Source organism: Lonchura striata, chromosome 4A (assembly GCF_050655825.1).
Source record: "Lonchura striata isolate lonStrDom1 chromosome 4A, ASM5065582v1, whole genome shotgun sequence".
Lineage (NCBI taxonomy): Eukaryota > Metazoa > Chordata > Aves > Passeriformes > Estrildidae > Lonchura > Lonchura striata.
The window spans coordinates 5,033,988-5,046,863 of record NC_140742.1 but is presented as its reverse complement, the minus strand read 5'-3'; the positions used below and the strand labels follow the sequence as shown (position 1 = coordinate 5,046,863).

Genomic DNA, 12,876 nt, shown 5'->3' with positions numbered 1-12,876 from the left:
TAAATATTACCCTAAAATCAATACTCAGTCTCCATTCCCAGCTCTGGGAGTAGGTACCTTTAAGACCCACATGTGTAGGCTCCAATTTTGTCATGTTGGGAGAACATCCTTTATTTTTCCCTTTGGACAGAGAATGAATGACAACAGTTTTTCTAACAGTCTGTTCAAACAACAAATAAATTGTGCCTCATTATCCCAAATGTCCTGCACTGCCTGACTCCTATATTTACAAACTGGCAGGAAAAGCTGCCCATCAGAGCTCCTTTGACACAGGACACACAGCTCCATCCACCTCTTTTCATGGATCAACACCCTCCTGCCTGCCCAGGTTCCAGGGATGTGCCCAGCTCCCACCCCAGCACACAGGAGGGAGGGAGTGCCAGGCACCAGGAAGGAGGAGAAGGTCTGTAATTCCCTCAGCCCTGCTGCCAAAACATTGCACAGTCAACTGTGTCATCAAACAGATTATTAGCACACGTCATTGGGAATTTTTTTATTCTAATTGGGCAACAGCAGTGGAGCTACAGGACCCAGCAGAGCCAGGCAGGGCTGGAGAATGTCACCACCTTCACCATGAGCTGGATCAACACCATCCCATAATTCACATTTTAACAAAAAAGAAATGGAAAATGTATCTGATTAAATGTACAAATTACCAGTTAATTAAATATGACTAAAAACTCTTCCAGTGCGAATAGAACTCTGGGAGAAGAGACAGGTCCCTCACTTTACTCATTCCTCAGTCACTGCTGGTTAGAGAATCATCTCATCAATCATGATGATTCTAAAGATCCAAAATCATTATTTTTTCAGTGCAGGAATGAGAAGCCTGATGAGTGCATTACCATGTTCTCATTCCAAGAATTTTCATCCTGTGAGTGAGCATCAAGAAATGATCCTGTGAATGCTCTCCTGTTCTGACAGGATTCCCCAGTCATTTTAGCTTTTTTCCCTAAAATCAGAGTTCTGAAATTATATTGGCACATTTCCAGTGGTAAAACCAGTGAAGTTCAGTGTATGAGCATGAATTGTCTCTCACTGTAAATGATGGCATAAAACAGAAGTCGAAATGAGAGAAATGGGTTATCCAAACTTTGGTATTTGCCTCTTATTCTGACTCATTCCTGAAACACTGTAAATGTGTTTATGCTACAAAATATTTTATGATGCTGCAGTATCCTCCCTTCAGCATGTTAGATTTCTGAAAGGGAAGTTCTAGAGAGAGAATCTGCAGTTAAGTAAAATCTGAATATGAAGTTCTTACTTCCGTCTCTGATAAGCACCAACAAGCCCCTCAGTCACCAACTGCCAACACACAGTGATGTATCAACCTCAAGATTAAAAGATCAAAAAGACCAACCTAGAAGCTCTGAAATTTTGCTTCCAGAGCACCAAAATAACCCAAACCATACCATTCTCACTGGTAATGTAAAAAATCCAAACCATTTTCCCAGTGCAGCACAGCAAACACTCCCCTTTTCACACTGGAGCTGGTTTGGGAGTTTCATCATATTCTGTGCCTAGGAAGGAGCTGAATTAAGCCTGGCAGCAAATATCCCACTGCAGAGACAGAGCCCAAGGTGTTCCACAAGCAGTCCTGACTACCTCCAAAATGGAAAAGGACTTGGTGGCTTAAAGATGAAGGCACAGTTTTATAGGGAACAGCAAAGAGCAAACACTGACACACGTGGGGCCCGACAGCATTCCCTTACCACACTCCATTCCCTGCACATTCCCTTGTTTCTACAACCCACAACAGCCCCAAATAAGCAGCCCTCCTTAATCTGAATATTAGCACTGCTGTTACTAACAAGCAGCTCCATAGGCAGGCAGAAAGAGCAGCAAATGCTCCTGGTGATTTTTTTTCCATAATAACTTCCAGAAAAAAAATGCTTAAATCACAGCCCAGAGCTAAACGAGCAATTCTATTTTCAGTTTCCCAGAAGAACTTGAATCAAAAATCCTTCTTTTCACCTCTGAGAGAGTTGTAAATGGATTTTAAGTATTTTTCTAGAACATGAAGCTGCAAACATCCAGCTGAAAAAAACAACATTTTCCAGATCAGATTTTCCTTAAAAGAAGGATGGAAAAAGGCAAAGGTACAGCTACACCTCTTAGTGTATGCTCATCCAAATCCCACGTGGCAAAATGAAACAGCAGCAAGGATAATATCAGCTCCTCAAATATATTAGAAAATATTTTGAAATATATTTAGAAAATAATCAGAAAACTGGAAAAAATTAGAGATGAGTAATACAGGCCCAAAACCATGCATGTTAAAATAATGCAAAGCTAAAAAATGTGCTAAGTGAGAACAAATGTTGCATCTTGGGATAAATCATAAAGAAAATATGTTTTGTTGCCTTGGGATGTGAAAAATCCTATAAAAGTTAAAATATGAGAGCACAAGAATGCAATAGAACCAGATGATTTCTCTGACACAGTAACCACACAGGTACAATGAATCTAAAAAGTAAAAGATTAGGTGAAGCCAATCTATTCTTTTTAAAAATCTTTCCCAGTCCTGACTGCTTGAGCCAGGCTGAGATAAGCTGCTCCAGTGATAAGCACAAGGAAAGAACTATTAGTGAAGTCACATCAGGGCTGGGAGAAATTCAACCCCTAAACCTGCTCATGGTCCTGTGGTTGGAAGCATCACCTCAGAGACCTCGAGCAGAGAGTCCTCCCTGGAGCTGGGACAAGCAGCTTCTGGATCCCTGAAACAAAATCCCCTGGTGTGACTCTGATCCCCGTTTGGACAGCGCCCTCAGGCATGGGGTGGGATTCTTGGGGTGTTTGGGCAGGGACAGGAGATGGATTTGATGAGCCTTGTGGGTCCCTTCCAGGTCAGGAGTCTGTGATTCTACAGCAGCTGACAACTCCTCCTCTAAGGAAGGTTTCAATCAACAGGGAACAAACAACCCAAAATACAGTCTTTGTGATTACTACTTAAAGTAAGATGTCTGTTGTGCCAGAGGTGGGAAGAAGGCAGCTCTGGGAACCATCTCTTTCGGGAAGCCCAGTGGAACATCTCTTCAAAGCACAGATTTGAGGCAGGAGCTGCAGGCTGGAACGAGGCAGCGACGCGGCGCTTCGGAGGCTGCTCTGTCCCCATTCCTGCTGGGCAGGCCCAGCTGGGCCTCAGCAGTGCATTTCTCTCCTCCAGGTAGTCATCCAACACTTCTCTCATTTGCCAAAATAACCATCAATTAAGAATCAATTGACAACTGTATCAAAAAGCAGTGGAGGAGGCCAAGAGGCCAAGGCAGCTGAGCAAGCAGGAAATTACTCCTGACCTCAAACAGGGAATCTCAGCAAAAAGAAGCTCAGACACTGGACCTGCACAAGACACTAAAAATATGCAAATAGACTGGAATTAAAAAATCCTTTACCCACTGGGGTCCCTGGAGAGAACAGGTTGGAATGACCAGGCTACCAGATGACATTTTCCTGAAGTGACAAAACCGTAACATCTCTGCTCTGCTAATGCTGGGATTGGCAGGATCTATAAATACCAGCACCTAGGACTCAGGGCTAGTTTTAAATCAATGCAGATGGGCAAGGCAGGAACTCGGAGCCAAATCCCATAAGCTGTTCCATACCAGCACAGCCGCTCATGGATGCAAATTCCCCACTGTCCAACAACAGCTGATTTTCTGTTTTGCCTGGAATTACATGTTTTTCAGCGCAAAGACCAAACCAAGCTGAGCCAGAACACTCAGCCTATCAGAAAGTTCTTAAAACCAGAGCAGAGCCAGTCACCTTTATCAGGAATAAACAAAGATAATGTGGAACAGCAGGTCACTGGAGACTGTGCTGATAATCGGAGTCGTTCAGCTCAACTCATCTGTACAGCAGCTGACTCCACACCGAGCTGCTGTGGTTCATTTAAAACCAGAGCACTAATTGCCTGCAAGTTGGACACACTTCAGACCTTCAAAAGGCTGGGCTGGATGGGGCTTGGAGCAACCTGGTCTAGTGGAAAGCATCCCTGCCCATGGCAGGGGGTGGAATGGGATGGGCTTGAAGGTCCCTCTCAACCCAAGCCAGTCTGGGATTCTGTGATTCACGGACCCTCCCCTTTACAAACACATCTCATGCCTCAAGACCACCAGCAGTCTGTGAGAAAGTAAAGCCACTGTGGAGTACACGTGGAGAATTCAGCCTGGAGAAGAGGGAACTGAGGGGAATCGCTGGGGGCTGCAGCTTCTCCTGAGGGACAGCTCCGATTTCTCTCCCTGAGAGAGGGAACAGGGCACAGGAATGGCTGGAAGCATGTCAAGGACATTTAGGTGGAGATCAGGGAAAGGCTCTTCCCCCACTGAACAGGCTCCCTAGGGAATGGACACATCCCCAAGGCTGCCAGAGCTCCAGGAGGGTTTGGACAACGCTCCTAAGGATGCACAGGGTGGAATTGCTGTGGAGTCTGTGCAGGGCGAGGAGCTGGACTGATGGTCCTGTGTGTCCCTTCCAGATCAGGATACTCTGTGACTCTGTGATTACCTACCACATGCTGCAGGCAAAAAGTGCTCCAACATGAAAATAAACAGGAAAAACAAAGGGAATACAAATGCACATAAACTTGCGTTCTGTGTGGTTTTGCCCCATAGGTACAATTCTTATTAGTTTGTCTTAAATCACTCATCTGCCCTGTGATACCTGATATTTAAAGTAAAATATTAGGTTTATTAAAAAAAAAAAAAAAAAAAAAAGGAACAAAGACATTTCAGTAAGCTTTCAGATCTTGCCTAAAAACTTGAGTGAAGTGGGAGTAAACATTCCCTAGATAAAGACCATCCAGTGGCCATTGGGCTGTTCCATCTTTATCACTCCCAAAAGCCCAGGAGCAGTAACAACAGACTCAGTGGTCACAGTGCTGGCATATTTTCTGAAAAACACCACTTGGAACCTGAACAGCCACAGCTAGGATGGAAAACAAAGCTGAAACAGCAGAACAAGAAATACTCTGTCTGAATATTGGGCAAACAAACAAATCAGACTTCTCCGGGTTGTAAACTCTCATGAATTCAATTACCTGCCTGACCAGAGTAGCTGCACCACCCAGCTGAGATTGTAAACGATTTTGGGTTTCTGGCTGTAAAAAGTAGAAAAGGATAGAAAAAACCCGTTTACCTCCAACTGCTGGCACCTCCAATTTAATTTGGGTTCATTATGTGCCTGAGATAATTAAAATGAAGGTTGGAGTGCTTTGTGTCCTTCACAACCCTGGTTCTGTTCTGATCATTGCATTCAGACATCCAGCCACCCTGAAGTTGAGGGGCTCAGGTTAATAAACAATCATATGCAGCCAAAAGTCCAAATTCCAAACACAGCAAACCCTAAGCAATGAGGGAGAAAAAGCCTTTCTTCAACATCCTTAACATTCTGAGGATTCACAGACAGAAACTCAGCTCATCCCACCTGGCATCAACCTGCCCCACTGTAAGGATTCATTTATAATCCTGGTCCTTACTGTAAACCATGAGAAAAAGTTAAATAATATTATATAAAAGGGCAAACTAAAAGCATCGATTAGTGCTGATTAGTTTAAGACAAAAAAAATCTTAAATTTAATTACGATATTAGTTTATACAGAAATAAGAAATTTCCCATTAACTCCAAAACTCACTTCAAAACGGTTTTTCTCCAATTTCTGAAATGTTAAAGAAAAGTACGTTTCAACATGTTCAAACACACATTTAAAAAAAGATTTTAAGGTTTCAAGGCTTTTATATCTGTGCCACAGAGAATAAATAGAAAAAAAGTGTATGTTAATCAAAGTGATAGGCAAAACCACTCTGACACCAGACCTCATAGTGGCACTACTAATATTCCTCCTGGATATTGGGTGTAGTCCCACGTTAAACCTGAGACAGCCCAGTTAGATTTCAGATTCTCAAGAAGACCACAGAACACCAAAATTTATTGACTGCAGAACTTTATGTCTGTTCACTCAATTTACAGTGCCAGAATTATCCACCAGAGGTGTGAGGAAGCCTGGCTTCCACCTGAAATTCTGAACAGGCTTTAGAAAGGGAAAGGCAGCGGCACCAAAGGTCTCCTCTGGGCACAAGGAGTTCTGTCCACACCTGAGCTCCTACAATGTTGCTAAAGTGGAGACAGATGCAGAGGAGTTTGAGCAAGAGTCATGGCAAAATCCCACGTCACTGTTGCTCCACGGAGCCGGGAGAGGCCAGGACGTGCTTCCCATTCCTTCCAGGTGAGCTGCCAGCGCTGGGCACAGGTATCAGCGCCACAAGCGCTGTGGGGAAGTTTACAGCCTTCCAACTGCAGAGTGCTACATCAGCGCCACACGTCATTGCCCACAGCTCCCAGAAATTAAATCAAGGCCGCCTGGGCCCTTTGGAAAAGGACTGGAAGGGCTTTAATGTTGTCGCTTTCACAGACACGTCCCGGGGGGCGCGGGGCCAAGGGCCACCTCCCACCGCCGGCCTTGCGGAGGGACTGACCTTCCTCAATGACACACATTCATGGGGTTTCGCACCCAGCAACAGCAGCCACCCCGTGCATTTCACGGGCATTTAACAGCCACAACACCACACTTCCTAACCCCTCCTTTCCTGCCTGACAGCAGGCCCAGACACCGCGGAGAGGGGCGGGTTTCGCGCAGGCCGCCGCAGGCCGGGAATCCCTGACCCAGCCCGGCAGCGCCGGGCCCGGCGGCACGTCCGGCACGTCCCCGCCGCCGGGCTGCGGGAGAGCGGCCGAGCCCGGCCCGCAGCGGGGCAGCCCCGGGGCCGGCGGCGATGGAGCGGCGGAGCCGGGGGGACCCGCGCCCCGCGCCCCCCGCCCCGCCGGCTCCGCCGCGGCGCCGCCGCAGCCAATCAGCTGCCGCCTCACATCGCCGCGCACCGCTCTCCGCGTTGTAAGGCGCGGCGCCATTGGCCGCGCCGGGCCCCGGTGCGTGCCCTCGGATAACCCCCGGCCCCACAATAGCGCGGCGCGGCCGCTCCGCCGGTGCCACCGGGCGGCTCACGGGGGTCTCACCGGCGGCCCCCGGCCCCGCCGCGCCTCCGCTCCCTGCCCTGCCCTCCGCTCCGCACTCCGCGGCCCGCCGCGGCCTCGGCGGGGCGCAGCCCGCCGCGCTTATGGGGGGGGACACACAAACGGGGCGGAGGGGGGGACGCGGCGCCCGGTGCGGCGGCGGCGGCGCGGGGGGCGGAGGGAAGTTGTCGGAAAAGTCAGGAGTGAAACTTGTCTCACCAGGTCCTCGAAGCTCCGGCGGTGCTCCTTGCCCTGCCAGTCCAGGCGCCGCGGGATGAGCTGCGGGAGGGACACGGGGACGGGGGCGGCCGTCAGAGCCCGAGCGACCCCTCCCTGGGCAGCGCCCCCGGTGCCCGCCCGCGCCCCCCGGGATGGAGCCCCCCCGGCCGCTGGCCCCGGCCGCGCCGCGGGGCAGCCGCGCTCCCGCCGGGTGTCCCGGGCGGAGATGGGCTGGGTTAGACGGGGCAGGGCAAACGCCGACCCCGCCGTCCCGAGGGCTTCCCCCGTCCCGCCGGGGCAGGCGCCTCACCTGGTGCTCCTCCAGCTCCTCTACCAGTACCTGGGGACAGAGGGACACACAGACACACAGACACACACAAAGGACGTGAGTCCGGCGGCCGCAGCGCAGCGGCTCCGCCGCCCCGTCCCGTCCCGTCCCGTCCCGTCCCGTCCCGTCCCGTCCCGTCGCCGCCCGCCCGGCCCGGCCGGAGCGCCGGCTCCGCGCTCACCTGGGCGGATTTCTTGCAGGGTCCGGACTGCAGGAACCGTGCGATCAGGTAGTAGAGCTCTGCGGAGAGGCGGGGGAGAGCGGGTTAGACACGGTAAGAACGGAGGGGGTGCGGAGCGCAGCCCCCGCCGCCAGCGATACCCACCGGCTTCCAGCTGGGTCGGGGCGGCCGCCGCCGCCATCCTCCTCGGGAGGGGGAGGGGAGGTGGCGGATGGCGCCCCGGGGGGACTCGGCTCCTAGTGCGGGCGCAGCCCCATGCCGGAGCGGCGGTGCCGGTGCGGGGCGCGGGTCCCGGTGCGGGTGCGGGCGCGGGTCCCGCCCGGGCTCATCGCGGCTCCGCGGACCGAGCGCCGCCGGCACCGCCCGCACCGCCGCCGCCCGCCGCCGGGGGGCGCGCGCGGCAGCGGCGGGCGGGCGGGGGGGCGCAGGAAGGGCGGGGCGGGCACGCGCCGCGGGGGGGCGCCCGCCACTTCCGGGCGGCGGCTGAGGGAGGAGGAGGAAGGGGAGGAGGAGGAAGGGCCGGGCCGCCGGGCCGCGATCTCCCCGGGCGTTCGGCCGCCGTCACGGGGCAGCGCTGCGCCGGGCCGTGCTTCGGAGGGCCCGGTAGGCGTCACGGGGGAGCGCTAACGGCTCTGGCCTCGCGGCTTCGGCGCTCCCCGGGTGTCCCTGCCTCAGCCCTCACGGCTCCGGCCCTCACGGCCGCAGTGTGCTCGGCTCAGTGCTCCTGGCCTCCTGCCTGGAAGCTCCTGGGAAATGGAGCCCCGTGTGTGCCGCTAGTGAAGCAGTTTTTAAGAGGATGAAGGGATTCAGGAACCTTAGGGGTCCTGGCAAGGGGAGGGGGATGGAGCCCCGGGCTGCGCGGTGGGGAAGGGACAGCCCTTCCGGGCTCCCGGTAAACAAGGCCTGGCTGCAGGGAAGTGTCTCAGGTTGGGGTGACCTTAGGAGGTAAATAAAAGTGTTTGCTCCCAGTGGCCAGGAAATTCCGATATGATGGATGCAGCACCTGTTCTCTCCAAGGAACAAAGGGGTCAGGGTTAGAGTAGATCGTTTTAATGGAAATAAATATTTTTTCCATGGGATGCATCCCGTCACAGCTCCTGAAATCGGTGTCACTTCAGCGAGGAGTTGCTAAAACACATCAAGTGATTGTATTTTATCTAAAGTACGTGACATTTGGTGTTAGAACTCCAGTGTAAAAGCCACTGTCATTGTGGAATAGCCAAGGACAGCCTCTCCTCATGCCTGGAATACCGAGAGCTGAATCACTGTGAGTCAATGCTCTGGTAATATTAAGAATAAATTTAGTTTAAGCGCAGCTGCTCAGGACTGGGTTTGCTGTGGAGCAGTGGCTCAGAGTTTTGCTGTGCAGTCAGGATGCAGTCCTTCCTTCTGGCAGCTCCACAGAATGCCTTCAGGCAACCAGCCAATCTGGGGAGAAGGATCTGGGGATTTGGCATTAAGCTGCTCCACATAATTCGCCTGTATTCACCTGTCCCTTCATCCACCTGTGGAAGGTGTTTTGTGCCAGGAGCTTGGATTAACTGGCTGATGAGTGGACCCTGATTCCTCTTCGTCATCCTCTAAAGTTCTTGAGTTCTCGGTGACTGTTGATAGGATCACAGAATGGTTTGATGGAAGGAACCTTAAAGTTCATCCAGTCCCACCCCCTGCCATGGCAGGGACACCTTCTGCTACCCCACGCTGCTCCAAGCCCTGTCCAGCCTGGCCTTGGGCACTTCCAGGGATGCAGGGGCAGCCACAGCTGCTCTGGGCATCTGTGCCAAGGCCTGCCTACCTTCACAATAAAAATTTCTTCCAAATACCCCCCCTAACCTTGTCCTCTGGCAGTGGGAAACCATTTCCCCTTGTCCCAAGTCCCTTTCCACTTTTCTGGTAGGCTCCAAACAATTACTCTTGGAATGTTTTCAGGGCCGGTCCATGGCTCAGCGCATAAGTGGACAGACAAGAGGTGCCACCTCACCAAGCTGCAAATTCCAGTGGCTTTCCAGTAGTAACAGCTCTCCCAGCTTCCCAGCAGGACCCCAGAGGCTCCGAAGCTGCAGAGCTTCCCAGGAGAGGGTGAAACTGCTGTTCCCAGAAAGCTCCCAGCCAGGAGAAGCACACACTGATCCCAGTCTCCGGAGGAGAATGTTTCTCCCACCTGCCTTCAGAGCCCAGAACTGCAAGCTCATCTTTTCATGCGTGATGGGAAGGCAAAGGAGAAAACACAGATGATGTTTCATAATATGCCTTGAAAGTACAAATTCATCATCCTGAGCTGATCAGAATTCCACGTCAAGGGAAAATCAGCCCCATAAATACTGGCCAGCACCATGTCCTGGTGCATTTCAGTGCCAACAGCTCCACATGCGTGCTTGGGTGAGACCCCCACCTGCAGAGCTGCCTCCATCCCTGCACAGGAAGGACCTGGAGTTGTTGGAGCAAATGCAGTGGAGGCACCGAGATGGTCAGAGGGCTAGTGCAGCTCTGCTGTGAGGAGAGGCTGGGAGAATTGGGATTGTTCAGCCTGGAGAAGAGAAACTCCAGAGTGACCTAACTGTGGCCTTCCAGTGCCTGAGGGGACCCCACAGGGAAGATGGAGAGAGACCACATGGGCCTGGAGTGCCAGGACAAGAAGGAATGGCTTCCCACTGCCAGAGGGCAGGGTTAGATGGGATGTTGGGAAGGAATTGTGCCCTGTGACGGTGTAGAGGCCCTGACACAGAGCGCCCAGAGAAGCTGTGGCTGCCCCATCCATGCAAGTGTCCAAGGCTGGGTTGCATGGGACTTAGAGCAACCTGGGATAGTGGAAGGTGTCCCTGTCCATGGCAGGGGTGGGGGTGGATGGGCTTTAATGCCTCTTCCAACCCAAACCATTCTGGGATTCCGTGATTCTGTATTTCTTTAGGAATGTGGCATTTCCTTGGCACCTTTTGGTGCCTTACTGAATCTCTCCACTCATAAGTATGCTTTTCTTTGAGCTTGGGGGTGGTACAGGAGAAGCTGCAGCACCACCAGGCAGGATTGTTCTGTTTGGACCTGTCTAGAGCCCATGGGAATTTCTGCAGTAACTAAAAGGAGCTTTCAAAAGCCTGGGATAAAAAATGCTCCCAAAGTAAGCTTGTGTCCTTCCTGCAGCATTCCAGCTGGGAGCCTGGCTGCTCCTTGCTTGGTGCTCAGTCCACAGCCTCGGGTCAGTGCTCAGCCAGTGTTGCTCCACATCGTGGCTCGGATGGATTCTTGCATCAGCAGGAGGGGAGAGTGTTGGGAATGGCCCCGGTGTGTCCCGTGTGTGCTGCAGGGCTCTGCTGTGCAGGAACCTGCACAGGGGCAGGTACAGCCAGCATTCCTCATTCCCAAACAGTTCACAGGGAGCTTCCCTCGGCCTGGCTGTGGCTGGACAGTGCTGCTGTGCAGTCACTCCCGAGCCTCTTCCCAGCATTCCTGACTCCTTGGCACATCAGCTTCCTCTCCTTAGCGCTCTCCCAGTTGCCTCATTACTCCCCAAGCCTGCTACACGGGCTGTTATCAATACCTCTTCCCACCTCTCCTGGGTTTTCCCCTCCAGGAATCATGTCTGGTGAGTAATGCCCATCCTCTCTTTCCCCAGGAGCTCCATTTCCACACCACACGTGGATTCTGCAGCTCCATGACTCATCCTTTTCCAGATCCTCTGCATCCAAGCAGCAGCATGCTGGGGGTGATAGTAAATCTTGGAGTGAAAGCAGGATTTTATGGATGTGCTGATTCATCTTTCCTCAGAGCAGAGCTCTGTTATGTAAATGCCAGCAGCAGCTGGTGGCAGGAGGAGGGAGAACAGACTAATGAGCCACAGAAGGATTCGGGAGCAGAGATGCTTTAAGGAAGAAGCTGGATTGTAGCTGTTTCTTTCCATACTGCTCTTTAAATAAATAAAAAACTGAAAGTTTTTGAGGAATTTTAGGAGTAGGTACTGATGACATTGAAATACCCATTGCTTCTCCCCATTTGGTGTTTTAGGGAGTTTTGCTCTTAGTTGCAGTTAAAAGTAAAATTCAACCCCTGCTTAATTTTGCTACAAAATTAAGCGAACTTTCCCACAATCAGCTTGTAAAACCAGGTAAAGGTGGTTTTATTTTATTTATTATTATTCTGCCCTCATGAGTCAAATCCTGTTTTAACCATGTGTGAAAACAGAACTGTGGTTTAGCATAACGAGAAATGTACAGTTAAAATTAAAAAAAAAGAAAATTTAGACTGGAATTGTGTATGTGTGGTAGATTTACATGCATTGTACCTTTCTAGTAAATGTAGATAAGGATGCACATGCCTGAATCCAGCTGAATTTGAACGCTGGAACAAATGATACATTTTAGTATTTTTTTTTTTAATATATATTTTCTGTGTACATTTCATAGAACACCCCTGAGTTGGAAGCAACCCACAAGGATTTTTATGAACATTCTGCTCATCTTGGGCCTTTTATATGGAGCTAAATGGATAGTAGTTAAATTAAATCCAAATTTTGTTTAGCTGATTCAAAAATAAGAGCTGTTCAGAAGGAATTCAGGAGTTGGTGCCTTGTGCTACACAGTTATGAGTAAATGAATATTGAAATGTCCAAGCTTAAGACCTTTACATAGAGAAACCTCAAATTTTGATATCATAGTTTATTTTTAAAAATAAATGAGATGCAAAGTAATTAGTACTAATTACAGTTGCTGGAGTGCAGGGCTCGTGTGTGCAAACCAACATCCTCTTTTTGCCGGACAAACCTCCAAGTTCCCACTCCTTCCCGTGGTTCTCTTCCTCGACAAGAGCTGATAAATATTATCTAAATAGCTGTTAGATATTACACAAGATCTGCTCCAGGTTTTTTGCTATTTTTAATAATTTAATATTTATTTCTCTGCTGCATCATTCCAGTCATTCCTCTAGATGGTGCCAGACATCCAAGAGTTGGGTGCAACATTATCCCGTAGGAAGGCGATGGAGGAGCAGCCAGGACGCGCTCGCCTTTGTTTCTAAATTCTATCTTGCAGCAGTTCATCTTGCTAATAAATTACTTGTTCTGGTGATGTAAATATTATGGTTTTTTTTCCTTTTGAGTATCCCAAAATCCATTCAGCCTAAATTCCACCTGCCTGGAGCAGTGTCATCCCTT

At 50.7% G+C, this 12,876-nt stretch overlaps 1 protein-coding gene and 1 long non-coding RNA gene across 4 annotated transcripts in view; one reads left to right on the top strand and one right to left on the bottom strand.

The window, feature by feature from the left end:
* The window catches only part of BRWD3 (bromodomain and WD repeat domain containing 3), a 45,555-nt gene extending 37,470 nt beyond the window's left edge, over positions 1 to 8,085 (bottom strand). The window contains exons 1-4 of the mRNA XM_021537734.3: positions 7,878 to 8,085; positions 7,734 to 7,792; positions 7,535 to 7,564; positions 7,225 to 7,284 (exon numbers count right to left, since the gene is read on the bottom strand). Coding sequence (XP_021393409.1) covers positions 7,225 to 7,284; positions 7,535 to 7,564; positions 7,734 to 7,792; positions 7,878 to 7,914 — 186 coding nt within the window. The 5' untranslated portion in view covers positions 7,915 to 8,085. The remainder of the gene's footprint in view (positions 1 to 7,224; positions 7,285 to 7,534; positions 7,565 to 7,733; positions 7,793 to 7,877) is intronic.
* LOC110474364 (uncharacterized) overlaps positions 7,406 to 12,876 on the top strand; it is a 19,994-nt gene continuing 14,523 nt past the window's right edge. For 2 of the 3 annotated variants that reach the window (XR_014952410.1, XR_014952411.1), the window contains exon 1: positions 7,647 to 7,781. This is a non-coding gene — a long non-coding RNA (uncharacterized LOC110474364). Of the gene's footprint in view, positions 7,610 to 7,646; positions 7,827 to 12,876 lie in introns of those variants that run through there. The other variant, XR_014952409.1, reaches the window with a different exon arrangement.